General features: G+C 41.1%; 3 protein-coding genes across 3 annotated transcripts; 2 read left to right on the forward strand and 1 right to left on the reverse strand.

Moving 5' to 3' along the window:
- Positions 1-1963: 1963 nt before the first annotated feature.
- LOC105055769 (pentatricopeptide repeat-containing protein At5g66631) lies at positions 1964-4615 on the forward strand. Its single transcript, XM_073246635.1, has 2 exons — positions 1964-4327; positions 4408-4615. The coding sequence occupies exon 1, from the start codon at positions 2215-2217 to the stop codon at positions 4252-4254; it is 2040 nt and encodes a 679-aa protein (XP_073102736.1). The 5' UTR covers positions 1964-2214; the 3' UTR covers positions 4255-4327; positions 4408-4615.
- A 340-nt stretch (positions 4616-4955) lies between these two features.
- On the forward strand, positions 4956-5676 carry LOC105055770 (uncharacterized). Its single transcript, XM_010937747.4, has one exon. The coding sequence runs from the start codon at positions 5045-5047 to the stop codon at positions 5504-5506; it is 462 nt and encodes a 153-aa protein (XP_010936049.1). The 5' UTR covers positions 4956-5044; the 3' UTR covers positions 5507-5676.
- Positions 5677-8141: 2465 nt separating this feature from the next.
- On the reverse strand, positions 8142-9053 carry LOC140852928 (uncharacterized). Its single transcript, XM_073246866.1, has 3 exons — positions 8917-9053; positions 8748-8831; positions 8142-8667 (listed from the first exon to the last, which is right to left on the reverse strand). Exons 1-3 carry the CDS (start codon positions 8926-8928, stop codon positions 8230-8232), a joined length of 534 nt encoding a protein of 177 aa, XP_073102967.1. The 5' UTR covers positions 8929-9053; the 3' UTR covers positions 8142-8229.
- Positions 9054-14815: the final 5762 nt, after the last annotated feature.

Below are 14815 nucleotides of genomic sequence, written 5' to 3' on the forward strand. Positions count from 1 at the left end.
GTGAAAATTTAGATTTAGCCTCAAATGAATGTACCTGTTGCAATGAATGATAAGTACTTGGTTCTTTTGATCCATCTTGTCATAAAAATAAATTCCTATGTCAGTTATATTGTGGACGATGCATCAGGACAAACTTTTTAGACAAACCCAAGGCCAGAGAGCCCTTGTACCCTGGAGGCGACTACAAGCTCCCCATGAATAATCTATTTTGGCCAGATGCATTTGAAAACCTGACCCAAGTGTTTCGGGGATTTGGTGATGTGTTAGGATCTCTGGTTCTTTATTATGGAGACACTGGTCAATCTCATGATTTTGACTTTATATGCTGCTCAACCAAGGAAGAGATAGATGCTGCTCCATAATATCTCAATGGAGCAATATGCGTATCGACCTTTCTTGCTAGCGCAAGATTCTGTATCCATAAGTATAAAATCATCCTTTTACAGCTTGAGTACACAAAATGCAATACAAACATATATACTCACGCGTCATCTGGTTCTTTATGATCTTGTCAGGATCTGAGAGAAAATTATTTTGGTACGTGTTTTAATGCTTAGTGTATCAAATGCAACTCAAAGTTGATGATGGATTACTCACTAATTTGCAGGAGTTACGAGGCCGATCGATGGGAATTAGCTTGGCTCTAGGCAAGGAATCTTAGAAGGAAAGATTGAGTCGATATTTGAAACAAGCTTACAACATTCACATGTAGGGGAGGTTGGATATGCTCAAAAGCATTGGAAGGCAGATCATTTGTTTTCAAATTTGCATTTGTCATTTATTTCACAAATCCCACTTAGTTGTTGGGAGCTTAATAATAACATGAATGGGTAGCTTGTCTTTTCACTTGCATCAAATCTTACTCTCTCTTTTTGCTGAATATTAGAGGACTCTTTATGGATAGGAAATATTTTGGCATCAAAATTCTAAGACCTTGTGGTTACATCAAAATTTCAGATGGTTTTTCTGCTTTCTTCTTTTAATATTATTGGCTACATATTAAGGCTAAAGTCTTTCAAGCTGTTCATTATTTCTTTTCAACCTCTTGTATGCCTAATGATTGGAAATAAATTTTCATCATGTTGTTATCCAAGAAATCAAATCCATCCTCTCCAAATGATTATTGTCCAATTAATCTATGTAATACTGCCTATAAGTTGATTGCCAAGATTCTACTCAACAAACTAAAAATGGTATTACCTAGAGTAATCTTTGATGGGCAAGAGCGTTTATACATAGACATAGTATCTCTACCAACATTCTATTAGCTCGTGAGCTTACTCATTCTCTTTCTAAGGCCTCTAGATCTAAATGTCTTATGATGCTTAAACTTGATATGAAAAAAATTTATAATTGATTAAATTCGCATTCCTTGTCCCTTATTCTCTCTTATCATGGATTTCATCTTTTATTTGTGAAATGGATATAGACTTGCTTTGTAAATCCATAATATTTTTTGCTTCTTAATGATTTTCCAACTACTTGATTTTCTATTTTTCATGGGCTTCATCAAGGTTGCTTTTTATCCCTTTATTTTTTCTGTATATGTTTGGAATATGTTTCAATCATTTTACATTGCACTGTTCAAAATCATCTTTTTCAAACTTATCTTTTTCATCATGGTCCCATTATATCTCATATTTTCTATATCAATGATTATGTTAGTGTAAGATGTGCGACCGTCCTGATAGATGTTTATTGCCATTTTTCTAATTAGATGATTAATTATTCTAAACCGTATATTATGTTTAGTCTCTCTACGTCTTCTAGAGTTAACTCCATTCGTAGCTTGCTAAATATTTCTCGGTATGGCTTATCTCTGCATTACTTAGGGATTGGACTGGTTTTGATTCAAACATGCTACGGCTCTTGGAAACACGTGCCCCTCGATGTCATGGCGTTTAATTTCCTGTAATTCTGGGAAGAAACGATTGCGCGAGCAAAAATTCTGTCACAATATGAGGGATGATCCTTGATTGGTAGAATCAGGGAAGATAAGAGGAAATGCAGTAAAAGGCATTTTCTATTGGAAAATCTCCAAATATTGGATCCATTTCCCCCCATCATCTCCTTTTTCTCTTTTGTCCAACTCAAAACAGGGCAGCGCTAGCAAAAGCTAGTCTTTGGACTCCGTTTCAATTTGCTCAAGCAGTCCTTCCTCCATATCCGCACTCCCAAACTAAACGGACCATCGCCGGCAATGAGAAAGCCGAGATGCCGTCCCTCCATCCCTTCCTCTCGTCCATTGCCAAGCGCCAAACCCTAACCCTAAGCATCTCCGCCGCGCTCCTCCGCTCCTTCTCCTACTCGGCGAAACCCTCCGCTGCCGCCGGCGAAACCCGCGTCTCCCTCTACTTCCGTCGCGCCCGCCTCATCGACACGCTCCGCCTCCGCCTCCGCCTCCGCTCCCACGATCCCTCCGCCTCCTTCCCCCTCCCCTCCTCCCCCGCCCTCGACCCCTTTGTCGCTGCCAATGCCCTCCGTGCCGCCCCCTCCCCGGCCCACGCCCTCGCCCTTTTCCACTCCTTCCTCTCCCACCCCGCCGTCGCCCGTCGCCCCGCGCCCGCTCTCCACGCCCTCGCCAAGCGCCTCGCTCTCGCCCGCCGCCTCCCGGACCTCCATCAACTCCTCGCCGACCTAGATGCTGGCGTCTTCCCCTCCGCCCTCCCCCCTTCCCCCATGGACCGCCTCCGCTGGCTCGCTGCTGCCGGCGACCTCCCCTCGGCTCTCCACGCCTGGGCCTCCCTTCGATCCTCCGCCTCCTCCTCCGGCCGCCGTGGCCGAAGCCACCCCTGCACCGAAGCCTACAACCTCATCATGAACCTCTACGCCTCCACCTGCGACCACTCCGCCGCCGTTGCCACCTTCAACCAGATGATCCAGGAAGGTGCGAATCCCAACTCTCGGACATACACCATCATCATAGACCACCTCATTCGATCCGGAAACCTCGATCATGCCATTGAAGTCTTCCATCTACTCCCTTCCATGAGGATTCGCCGAACATCAAAACAGTACAATGTGCTTGCCGAGGCCCTCTCGTCATCTGGCCGGTTCGTTGACCTGGAAAAGCTAATCAAAGCAATGAATTCTGATGGAATTCTCCCGGGGCGATCGATGAGGGAGGCGATATCAAGAATGAGGGAGGCTGGGCACACTACAGGGACCGAGGAGTTCGTGAAGATATTATTCCCTGATGCTCGAATTGGGATCGCTGTCGAGGAAGAAGAGAGCGAGGAGGAGACGGACGAGGAGCCGGATAAAGAGGAAGACAGCGACGATAATCCCAAGAATGACGGCAGTGATCAGGTCAAATTGAAGCCATGGCTGGACCCAATCGCTCTGGCCAAAGCTTTGGAGGACTGGGATCCGGCAGAGGTATCTGAATTGGAGGCGGCGAAGCTTGTGTGGACCTCCCGGCTGGTGTGCAAGCTACTGAGGGCCTTCAAGAAGGCCGAGACGGCGTGGGAGTTCTTCTGCTGGGTGGCATACCAACCTGGAGGGTTCGCCCATGACCGCGACACAGTTGCGAGAATGATTGCCATCCTCGCTCGAAACGGGCATGTTGAATTGGTCGAACGCCTTCTCTCCAAGGTCAAGTCCGAGGGGATTCTGCTCCCCTTTGACACTGTTCGATTGGTTGTCGACTTCTACGGTCTCTCGAAGAAAGCTGATGCCGCCGTGAAGGTCTTTCGCGATGCCAATTCGATATGCGGCTCGCTGTCGGAATCTAACCGCTTGCTGTTATGTTCTTCTTTGCTGCGGACGATGGCTAAGTGTAGGAGGAGAAATGAGGCTATGGAGCTGTTGGAAGAGATGATGTTAGAGGGAGTGCTTCCGGATATACAAACATTTACGGGTTTGATGCAGTATTTCGCCGGCAATGGGGATTTGAAGAGCGTCCATAGGCTGTTTGGGATGGTGAGGCAGTGCAGACTCGAGCCGGATTCTTATATGTATCGGGTGTTGATTCGGGCGTACTGCAAGCAGGAGAGGGCGGCGCTTGCGCTGAGGATGTTCGAGGAAATGAGGAGCTCGCGTATGTTGCCGGATGGTCATACCAAAGCTTTGCTTGTCAAGAGCTTGTGGAAGGAAGGGAAGCTTCGGGAGGCGGCATTGGTGGAGGAGAGGTGCGAGGAGGTTCAAACAGGACTTCCATCGGCATCGCCGGGTCATGTTTGGACCGTGAGTGCAGTAGATTTTGAGCGGATATATGATATTTATTCTGGTTGTTTTGCGAAGAGAGATGGGTAGGCCTGAAGACCTCATTATGTTTGTATCGGTGCCTTTTCTTGAAGTGGAAATGTTAAGTTTGGGAAGATTAGCAGTAAGTTTATCGAGCAGTAATTCCTAGCAAGATCACACAAGCAGTTACAGTATGATAACTTTCCTTCGGGATCTTCGCAGAACAGAAGATATAGAAGAAGGAAGGTGCACTGAAGATATACCACCAGCTCAAGAGAACTAGCGTTGGTTGGAGAGGGAGTACGCATCAGACCCATGGAATGCTAAATAACTGATTTTAACTTGTTTCGTAAAACATACTATGCTAGATTTATCCATGATATGCCCTTGTGGACTAGTGAAAGGTTGGAAGGAAGTGGTAATTCCAAGATGTGTTTGGTTTTCCGAGTAGAGATTAGCATGCATATGAGATTTGTTTAATTGCGTGAGAAACAGAGCTAGAAATGTTGCAAGTCAATGGCGAACCCCTCATGGCTGCATCTTTAAACGAAACTGAAAAAACCTGGCAAAGCGGTTACAACGTATCAGATTCGAAGGTTATGGTGGAGATTCTTGCCTTTGTAAAAGACAAACGAGAATCCAATTCACCAGAGGGTGTCACTAAGATCTGCCCCCTGGGGTGATTGCCACTGCACATTTTATTTCTACTAAAATTTTATATTTAATTTTTAATTTTCTATGGCCGTTGGTTATGGTTGGTGCACATGACAATGAGGAGATGAGGGTACATCCGTCAACCACCATCGATTGTTTTCCGCTACCCTAATCCCATTACGACCACAAACCCAATCCTCCCGACATGGCTTCGTCAGCAACCTCGCTCCTCCACCCCCTCGTCCGCGCCCCTCGCCCTGCCACTGTCCGCTGCCTCGCCGGTCCCGCCTCTTCGCCGCAGCCTTTCACCGGCCGGCGGCGGTGCCTCCTCCTCCTCGTCCTCTCCTCGCCTGCCCCCCTTCTGGCCGGAACCGCCCCCGCGAGGGCGCAGGACATCCCCCTCTTCGGGCTGCGGAAGAGGTTGAAGAAGATCGAGGAGGAGGCAGAGGAGATCGTGAAGGAGGGGGAGAAGGCGGTGGAGGAGGGCTTCGTTGCGGCGGAGAAGGAGATCCAAGCGGCGGAGGAGGGGATCGCCGCGGAGGCCGGGGTCGGGGTCGCTGGGGATCTGCTCCAGGCTGGGGCGGTGGCGGGGGCGGAGGCCGTCGGAGTTCTGGTGGGCGTCTCCGTCGTCAATGGAATTCTTGGGCCCGAGCGCCAGAAACCCTAGTACTTCAATCCATGACCTCTTATTCTGCTCTGCTAATTTATTATTTAATTTCTACTCTAAGTTGTAGAGTTCTTTTTGGGGTGTTACTTTTTTGGTATGATTTAGGTGTATAATTTGGTAGAGTGCTACATTACTATTTTGCAATCTGATATTGGAATATTGATCAAGAATTTCATTGTTGGGTTTGGTAATTTATAAGCTGTCATGTTGCGCATTCGAAGATTACAAAAAAAAAAAAAATATTGATCAAGAATTTCATTGTTGGGTTTGGTAATTTATAAGCTGTCATGTTGCGCATTCGAAGATTACAAAAAAAAAAAAAAAAAAAAAAAATTTCCTTTCATGCAAAGGAAGGACAAAAAAAAAAAAAAAAGTGAAAGAGAATAATAAAATTTATTAAAAAAAAAAGAATAAGACTTGCGTCTATAAAAGCCAAAATAAGTTTTAAATTGAAGGTACAGTTTTGATCACAGTTAGCTTTGATTGTAACTTTAATTGATGTCCATAAATTATGGTTTAATAGTCCTTGCGAATTGCATGATAAATTGCACACAAGGATGAAATGTGCAATTTGGTGAGGATCATGATTCAATTAGAGGATTATAGGATCCACGATTCACAAATGAATAGATGGAGGGATTGATGAAATTCTATCATTTCTCTTTTTCTCTACTTTGCAAAAGCATTATCCGTTGACACTTGCATATCTAGAGGTCCGTTGACACTTGCATATCTAGAGGTAGATATAGGACATATATTATAATTATCATATCTAAAGGTAGATACAGGATATATATTATAATTATTCGTATTATGAAAAATTTTCAATCATGTACAGATATATATAATATTTGTATTATGAAAGATTTTCGATCATGTACGGACATGACTGGGATTGATTGGAAATTGGTTGGGGACCATCGGAGCAGATTTTTTATAAAACAAGTTCAAATCAAAATTGGTTCCGATGAGAATTCTCCAACGATCAAATCTGAAATCTAACGTAATCGAGGAGAAAGAGAGAAAATTATAAAAGGACACCTGCATGATATGTATGATGGGCACACACCTATTTCAACCATATCTATGTGCGGTCGGAAATCTTTCGCAATAATCCACATCTAAATCTGTGATTTGGAAAATAATATGTCACTCCCAAAAGCTCCTTGAAAAGATTGTGAACCCCTGAACAGTTACATTACAGGCAAAATCGGCCTTGTGGTCCAGAATTAACACCCTAATTGGCCAGTTCTATTCGTTTTCCGGAAGTTTTTGTGGGAAACGGAACAACACTTTTATTTTCATTTCTCTGTCTCACGCAACTTTTAAAACCTTTTGGCTATGTATGTTCCTGCACCCAGATCCAGATAAAAGATGATATAGTTTTATATATGATTTTGTCTTCTCTCTCTTGTTCTACCTCTTGAAACATATCAAGGCATATTTTGATTCATACGTTTCCATGGCTAGACACAAACACGTACACGAAAACAAATCATTATTGTCCTTTTTTTTTATTAATATATTTCTATATTCTTTTTTTAACTCACTACAAAAAATTTGATTTTTTGCGACGAAATTTTTTCGTCGCTAAAAATCTTATTTTCGTCGCTAATAATATTTGCAACGAAATATATCGTCGCTAAAAATTTGTAGAGAAAGCCTCGTAGCAAAAGACCTTAGCAACGAAAATATTTTATTTCGTCGCAAAAAATAGTAAACCCAGACGACGAAGTTATATACTGTATTAGCGACAAAAATATTTTGTCGCAAGAGCTTAAATTTTTGTCGCTAAAATTGCAACGAAAAAAAATTTCGTCGCTATTTTGATTAAAAAAAATTTTTTCTTATTTTTTGCGACGAAAATTAGTTTCGTCGCAAAACTTAGCGACGGATTTCGTCGCAAAATATTTTGTCGCAAAAAATTCGTCGCAAAAATTGCGACGAAAAAAAAATTTTCGTCGCTATAATTGCGACGAAAAAAAATTTCGTCGCTATAATGGCAACGAAATAAAATTTTCGTCGCTAAAATGGCGACGAAAATAAAAAATTTCGTCGCTATAATGGCGACGAAATAATAATTTCGTCGCTAAAATGGCGACGAAATAAAAATTTCGTCGCAAAAAGTTTAAATTTTTAGCGACGAAATTTTTTTTCGTCGCAAAAAATTTAAATTTTTAGCGACGAAATTTTTTTTCGTCGCTAAAATAGCAACGAAATAATTTCGTCGCAAAAGTTGCGACGAAAAAAAAATTTCATCGCTATAATGGCGACGAAATAATAATTTCGTCGCTATAAGGATGACGAAATAAAAATATTCTCTGGCATAATTGCGACGAAATAAAAATTTCGTCGCAAAAGTTATAATTTTTAGCGACGAAACTAAGACTTTCGTCGCAAAAATAGCAACGAAATAAAAAATTTCGTCGCTATGAATAATAAATGTTTTATTTTTTGGGTTCACAAATTTTTTGCGACGAAATTAATATTTCGTCGCTAAAATAAATTTTGGATAAAAAATAAAATTTTTATTAATTTTTCAAAAAAATCTGCTCAAATACAAATTATCTGATCAACCATATTTTAAATAAACAGTATGTTAACACAATAAAAATATTCTAAGTCAAAAGACCAATTTCAAATAACAAAAAGTTTCATAACCATCTTTGTCATATACAAAAATATAAGTCCATACACCATTTTAAATTTAAAATAAGTACAAACTAAGTATGATCTGACTCATTGGCCTCGTTCCCTCCTCCAGGCGTCGATCCCTGACCCGATACGTGTCGCGATGGTGGTGCAGAGGCGGCATCATGTGGCTGTAGAGGTGCTAACTCAGAAGCATCAATACCGAGCCGTCCCGCCACCGCAGCTACGATCCTCTCGAGCGTCTGACTACGATTCATCCAGTAACTAATCTGATCTTGCATCATGCTCATGGATGTCCTAACTGCCTCTGGCACCGATGTATCATCAGACCGGCCGGATGACGAACTGCGTGATTTTTTGGACCGCATGCTATGACCAGATCCTAACTGCCGCCCGAGGACGGTATCCAAAATCGTATCATCTGTCATCAAACAAACCTGCTGCGATCCAGTATCACCATCAGATCCCACCTCCCTCGTCGCCTGCTCTCTCAATTCTAACATTTTTTCCTTCACAATAAACAAAATAAAATCATAAATTTTTTTCAAACTCTTTAAAAGTATTCAAAATGTAGAGTAATGATACTTACATGACGCTGCCTCGCCTCCTCGGTCACGAACTCGCCACTCTTGTTTTGATAGAATTTAGCATAGGCATCGACTCCGGATAGTCCCTGTTCAAACAAAAAAAAAGAAATCAAAATAATGTAAATATTTAATAAAAAGTTACAAAGTATGATTGCAAATGTAGTTACATACCATCCTCTTCATTCCCTGTGCAAAAGAGGCACTTCCTTGCGTGTGAATAGAATCAATCTTGCTCCTATTCACCTTATTCGCCTCCGATCGTCGCTACAAAATACATACAATTATAACCAATAAAGGACATAACATAATTAAAAAACTTGGAACACTAGACATACCTGAAATGCCTCAGTTCCAAAATGCTCACATAACCACTGCCAATCGTCACTAGACCCAGCCCAATTTCTGTATGGCTGGGTCACAGGATCAATCCCCTTCGCCTGCAGCTCATTGCAGTATTTATGAAGCCTACATCGCCGATCTCTGTATCTATTTGCAGCCATTTTGAGAATACATGCCGTCACTTCTTCGTCAGTGCAATCCTCGAAGTCAATATTATCCTACACAGTAATCATACCAAAAGGCAAATACATGAAATTATTCATATAATAAAAAATTTATTTATATAACCAAAAATAATATGGATCATGTAATGATATGCAAGACATCCAAATTTAATTCTTACCCTGATGTGAGAGACTAGAGCATCACGGTATCGAAGAGCTACATGCTTGAAACTTTCAGCAGCCCACGGAAAATGATTTCACATATACAAACTGATCTCATTTGCGACAATACTGGCCTCTGTGCCAACCGGATGATCTCGAAATATATGTACCTTCGGTTTTTCATTGTGTGTATGCACATATTTTTCCAAAACAAGACCCCTGCTAGGACCACGCACTGCACGTCGATGCTGTGTTCCTACATGTAAAAATTGATGAAATGAACATATATCATGTATCACTAAATGCATATAACAAAAAAATATATATGGTTTATAAATTGATAGAGATGTACCTGTAAGGGGATGATGCTGCGGTACCATGGCCTCCGGCTGGGCAAGCTCTGGCTGAGCACTAGGCGGCTCTGTGGACTCGGGCAACTGAGTCTCATCTAAATCCTCTGAGTCATCATGCAAAATGCTAAAGTGAGGATGTGTATCATCAAGCGGAGCCTGCTGCCTACCCCGTGAATGTCTACGTCCAGGACCAGTCATGATGCTGCAATGATTAAAATAATTTAAATCAGTAAGTAATCAACAAAATAAAAGTATTACATGATATAATAAAAAAAATAAATTGAATTACTTATTCATATTAATTATTGTTCTCAGATTCTGAACTCGTGTCCATATAGTCATCTTCGACGGGAGTCATAGAAGACTTCGACCCTAAAGTACTATCATCATTGTCGTTAACGAAGTCATTATTGGATCGTGCTCGTGTCCGTGCCCTTATGGACGATCCAACAACAGAAACATCCTCAGGTTCATAGTCGTCTCTTTGTAATTGTCCTATGTCAATCGTATCATCTGGCACTAATATGTTATCTGGTGCTTGCATTTGATATGCTTCGTTTTCAATAATTGCACAGACTTCATTCTCAAGATGTTCATCGTTCGGGCATGTGAATAGTGCAGGATCAAACAAATGCCTATGCTGAGCCCTTATTGCAACTCGCCAAGGCTCTTTCATTTTGTTATCATCAATATACCACACTAGTCTTGCTTGCTTTGCAAAAATATAAGGATCACTTTCATACCATACATGACCAGTGTGGACACTGACGAGTTGAGGATCTATAACAATTGGCCTGTGTCGTCCTAAGTCATACCATCGACACTTGAATAACACAATCCGTCGAAGACCACTATATCTCAACTCTATAACCTCATGCAGAACACCAAAAAAATCTATTATTTCACCCTTGTGCTCGCCCTCCACGCTTATTCCACAATTCTGTGTGGTTCGATCACGATCGCGATCTTCCGTTAAGAATCGCACACCATTGACTATGCATGCTGAATATACTGATACACGTCTGTCAGGTTTTCGTGCAAGTGCAGCTAAGTCATTACTGATACAGTTAGGATTGTCTATACGTAGCTGAGCTATCTACAATTAAAAGAACAATAAGCAGGTTAAATTTGATAAGATAAATACTATATAAACAAACTTTTAATCATGGATGAACATGAACATAACTTACCCGTTCGTCAAACCATGATGCGAATTGATTCCTATGTCGTGCCGCTGCTAATGTAGGATTACTTCTTCTGAGCTCACTTTCGTGTTCTCTGAAGTGATACAGTAATACCATGTATATTTTAATTTAGAGTCCACGTGCATTCATTGATATATCAACAAATAAAAATTAAATGTATATACTCACATCATGTAGGCTTCTACCTCCTCGCAATTGTTTAGCACATACCAATGCATGTCATCCGTTTCTTGTGGTGTCAACATTCGAAAATCTTTTTTACCATATGGTCGGGCAACATTGGAGAACACAGACAATCCATCGGTCAGAATCTCGTCAACATCAATATTCCGCTGTGGCCTTGTAAATTTGGTCTCCACTCGTCGAAGGTACATAGAGCAGAACGTCAGACATTCATTCATAACATGTGCCTCTGCTATTGAACCTTCAGGCCGTGCTTTGTTAGTGACGGCACTCTTGTATTCACGCATCTCCCTATTCAATAAATTATCAATTGATATCACATATAATAAGAATACAATAATGAATAATAAATATTACAATATCATGCAATTACCTTTCAATTGGGTACATCCATCTTGTATGTACTGGCCCACCCAATCTAGCCTCATGTGGAAGATGAACAGAAAGATGCACCATGATATCAAAGAAGGCGGGAGGGAATATCATCTCGAGCTTACAGAGAGTAATGATAATCTTCTTCTCCAATATGTCGATCTGACTTCGTCTCAATGTCTTCGCACATAAGTCTCAAAAATAAGTTCCCAGATCAAGTAACGCATCACACACATTATCCGGCAACAATCCGCGCAAACCAACTGGGAGCACATGCTGTAGAAGTACATGACAATCATGACTTTTCATCCCGACGATCTTCCCATCTTTCGACTTGATGCACCGTTTCAAGTTTGAGGCATATCCATCAGGAAACCTCACCGATCTCAAATATGAAAGAAATTGATTTCTCTCTCTTCGATTCAGTGTATAACATGCCAATGGCTTCACCAGCCTATTCCCTCGTCGAATCAAATGTAATTCCTTTCTAATCCGCATATCCTCTAAGTCAAGACGAGCCTTCACGGTATCCTTTGTTCTTCCTTCGATATTGAGAATGGTATAAAATACATTATCAAATATATTCTTTTCAATATGCATGACGTCAAGATTATGTCGAAGAAGAAGCGTTTTCCAATATGGAAGATCAAACAACTTGCTCTTTTTTCTCCAATTTTCGATACTTGTTCGCACCCCTACTTGGCTGGCCAGACCCTTACCAAATATGACATCCTGTGGGTTTGGTAACTGATTTAAAATATTGTCCGTAGACCAGAATCTTGGCTGCGCACGTCGTTCATGCTTGCCATTGAACTTAAGACTTCTCCTCCATCTATGATCATCTGGCAAGAAACGTCGATGGCCGGTAAAACAAATCTTTCCGCGAATACGGTCCGATGTAATATCATCGTTACAAGTTGGGCATGCTTTATACCCTTTTGTACACCATCCAGAAATATCGCCATATGCAGGAAAATCGTTAACTGTCCAAAGCAATGCTGCATGCATACGAAAGATGCCTCCTACAACATGATCATATGTTTCGCATCCTTCTTCCCACAAATATTGTAACTCTTCGATCAATGGCTCTAAAAATATGTCTATGTCTCTTCCAGGGGCACGGGGACCCGGGATCAACAAGGCCAATAGATTAAAAGGTGATTTCATGCACTTCCATGGTGGTAAATTATAAGGAAATACCATAACAGGCCACATACTATAAGCAGTACTAAGATTACCATATGGATTAAATCCGTCTGTTGCCAACCCTAGCCTGACATTTCGTGAATCAGCTGCAAACCATGGATGTTCACGATCAAAATGTTTCCATGCATCTCCATCTGATGGATGTCTCATGACATCATTGTCCATATTATTTACCTCCTTATGCCACCGCATGTCACAAGCAGTATGCCTCGACATGAACAATCGACGCAATCGTGGTGTAATCGGAAAGTACCGCAGAATCTTACATGGTATTTTCTTTTTCTTCTTATCCTTACCACGACTTTCTTTCCATCTGCTTGAATGACAAATTGGACATGCTTGTAGATCTTGTTTATCCTTCCGAAATAGAACACAATCATTCGGACATGCATGTATCTTTTCACAGCGTAGGCCCAAGTCATCGACTCCCAAACCGAGTCCTTTCAATAATTTTTTGGCTTCATAATGACTTGACGGAAGTAACTCTCCCTCTGGCAGTAAGTCCTTCAAAAATTTGAGCAACCAATTAAACGAGTTGTTTGACCACTTACCAAGTGTCTTCATGTGTAATAACTTTATTACGGCGGACAACAGAGAGTACTTCTTACAACCAGGATAAACATCACTTTGTGCATCTCTTAATAGACGCTCGAATCTATCATTTATAGATATATTAATGTCCTCTTCAGCTTCTTGTCTCGGAATGGAATGCTGATGTTCTGCTCTCGCTTCTACATTTACTTCAAATAATTCCGGATGAAGATCCTCTAAAATTTCTCTATCTTCTTCACCAAGTGTTTGTCTTTCACGACTGCATGATCCACCGACTGACGACGGATTTATGGGACTCCTGGACAACATGTTCGAGCTAGTCGGCAAATCTTCACCATGACAAGTCCATCTCTTGTAAGTCACATCTATACCGTGTTCGTATAAATGATTCTGAATGTCCGATAAGGTACACCAAAATAAATTCTTACATCGACGACATGGACAACGAGCTTTCCCATCTTCTCTAGTATGATTGGACGCCACATTCATAAAAGTCGTCACACCCGTAATATACTCGGGACAGAACTTATCACGCAAAGACATCCAACCACGATCCATACCTACATATTTATGATGCAAACTATACAATCAATTTTATGTAATAATAGTTGACTAATGCCTTATATCTCCTACCTATAGGGTGATGGTCCTATTCCATTCAGGAACGTAAGAATTTAATATTGCAATACATGTCTTGTATACCAAAAAAATTTCGGCAGCATTTCGACGCAGTTCTCCAGATACACAAGCATTAAAATTGTGCTATGTATCCAGAGAACATGATCGAAAATACCGACAAAACTCTGCGATATACAAGCACATGTGTTGCAATATTAAATTCATTCACGTGCCCAAACTGTCCACGAGGACAATTCGAGAATAGTGTGTAAAGCACCAATATTTTTTTCATAAAAAAAAATATTGGTTTTTGCACGCTATCCTCGAACGAAAATTCTAAGGCTTATAAATTTAGAGAGCTTTGAAAGAAAGACAAGCTTTAGTATCAGGTAGCGCTGTAAATGTAGTAAACCGTATAGAAAAGAAGTATAGGTGTATATCGTGCACATATGGCAAGGAAGATAACAAGCTTGCAGACAGAGGATGCAACACAGTTTAAAAACAGCTAATTTCTACAGTTACACTACCAACATGAACAAAAATATATATATATATAAATAAAATAAAACAAGGTAGATAAAGATTCTCCGAAGCACATGATCCTCCGGGAACATGCTGCAATGCAAGAAGCAGTTCTTAAGATATCTCGGTAGATAGTTGTAGCTGAGTTTCAAAACATGCTTCACATTGTCCAAATTTGGGTTGTTATTCAACTCCCAGCTCAGCCGATCATAAACTTTCCCCCATTCTGACTTGGTTTTCTCTCTCAGGGACAGCAGGCTGCCTAAAGAGACGACAGCTAGTGGCAACCCTTGACATTTTGATACAATTTTCTCCCCCAACTCCTCCAGCTCTTTAGGACATTCTCTCACTTTCTCTTTCCCAGAAAAAACCAAAGTCTTCAACTGGTTAGCTG

Source organism: Elaeis guineensis, chromosome 12 (assembly GCF_000442705.2).
Source record: "Elaeis guineensis isolate ETL-2024a chromosome 12, EG11, whole genome shotgun sequence".
NCBI lineage: Eukaryota > Viridiplantae > Streptophyta > Magnoliopsida > Arecales > Arecaceae > Elaeis > Elaeis guineensis.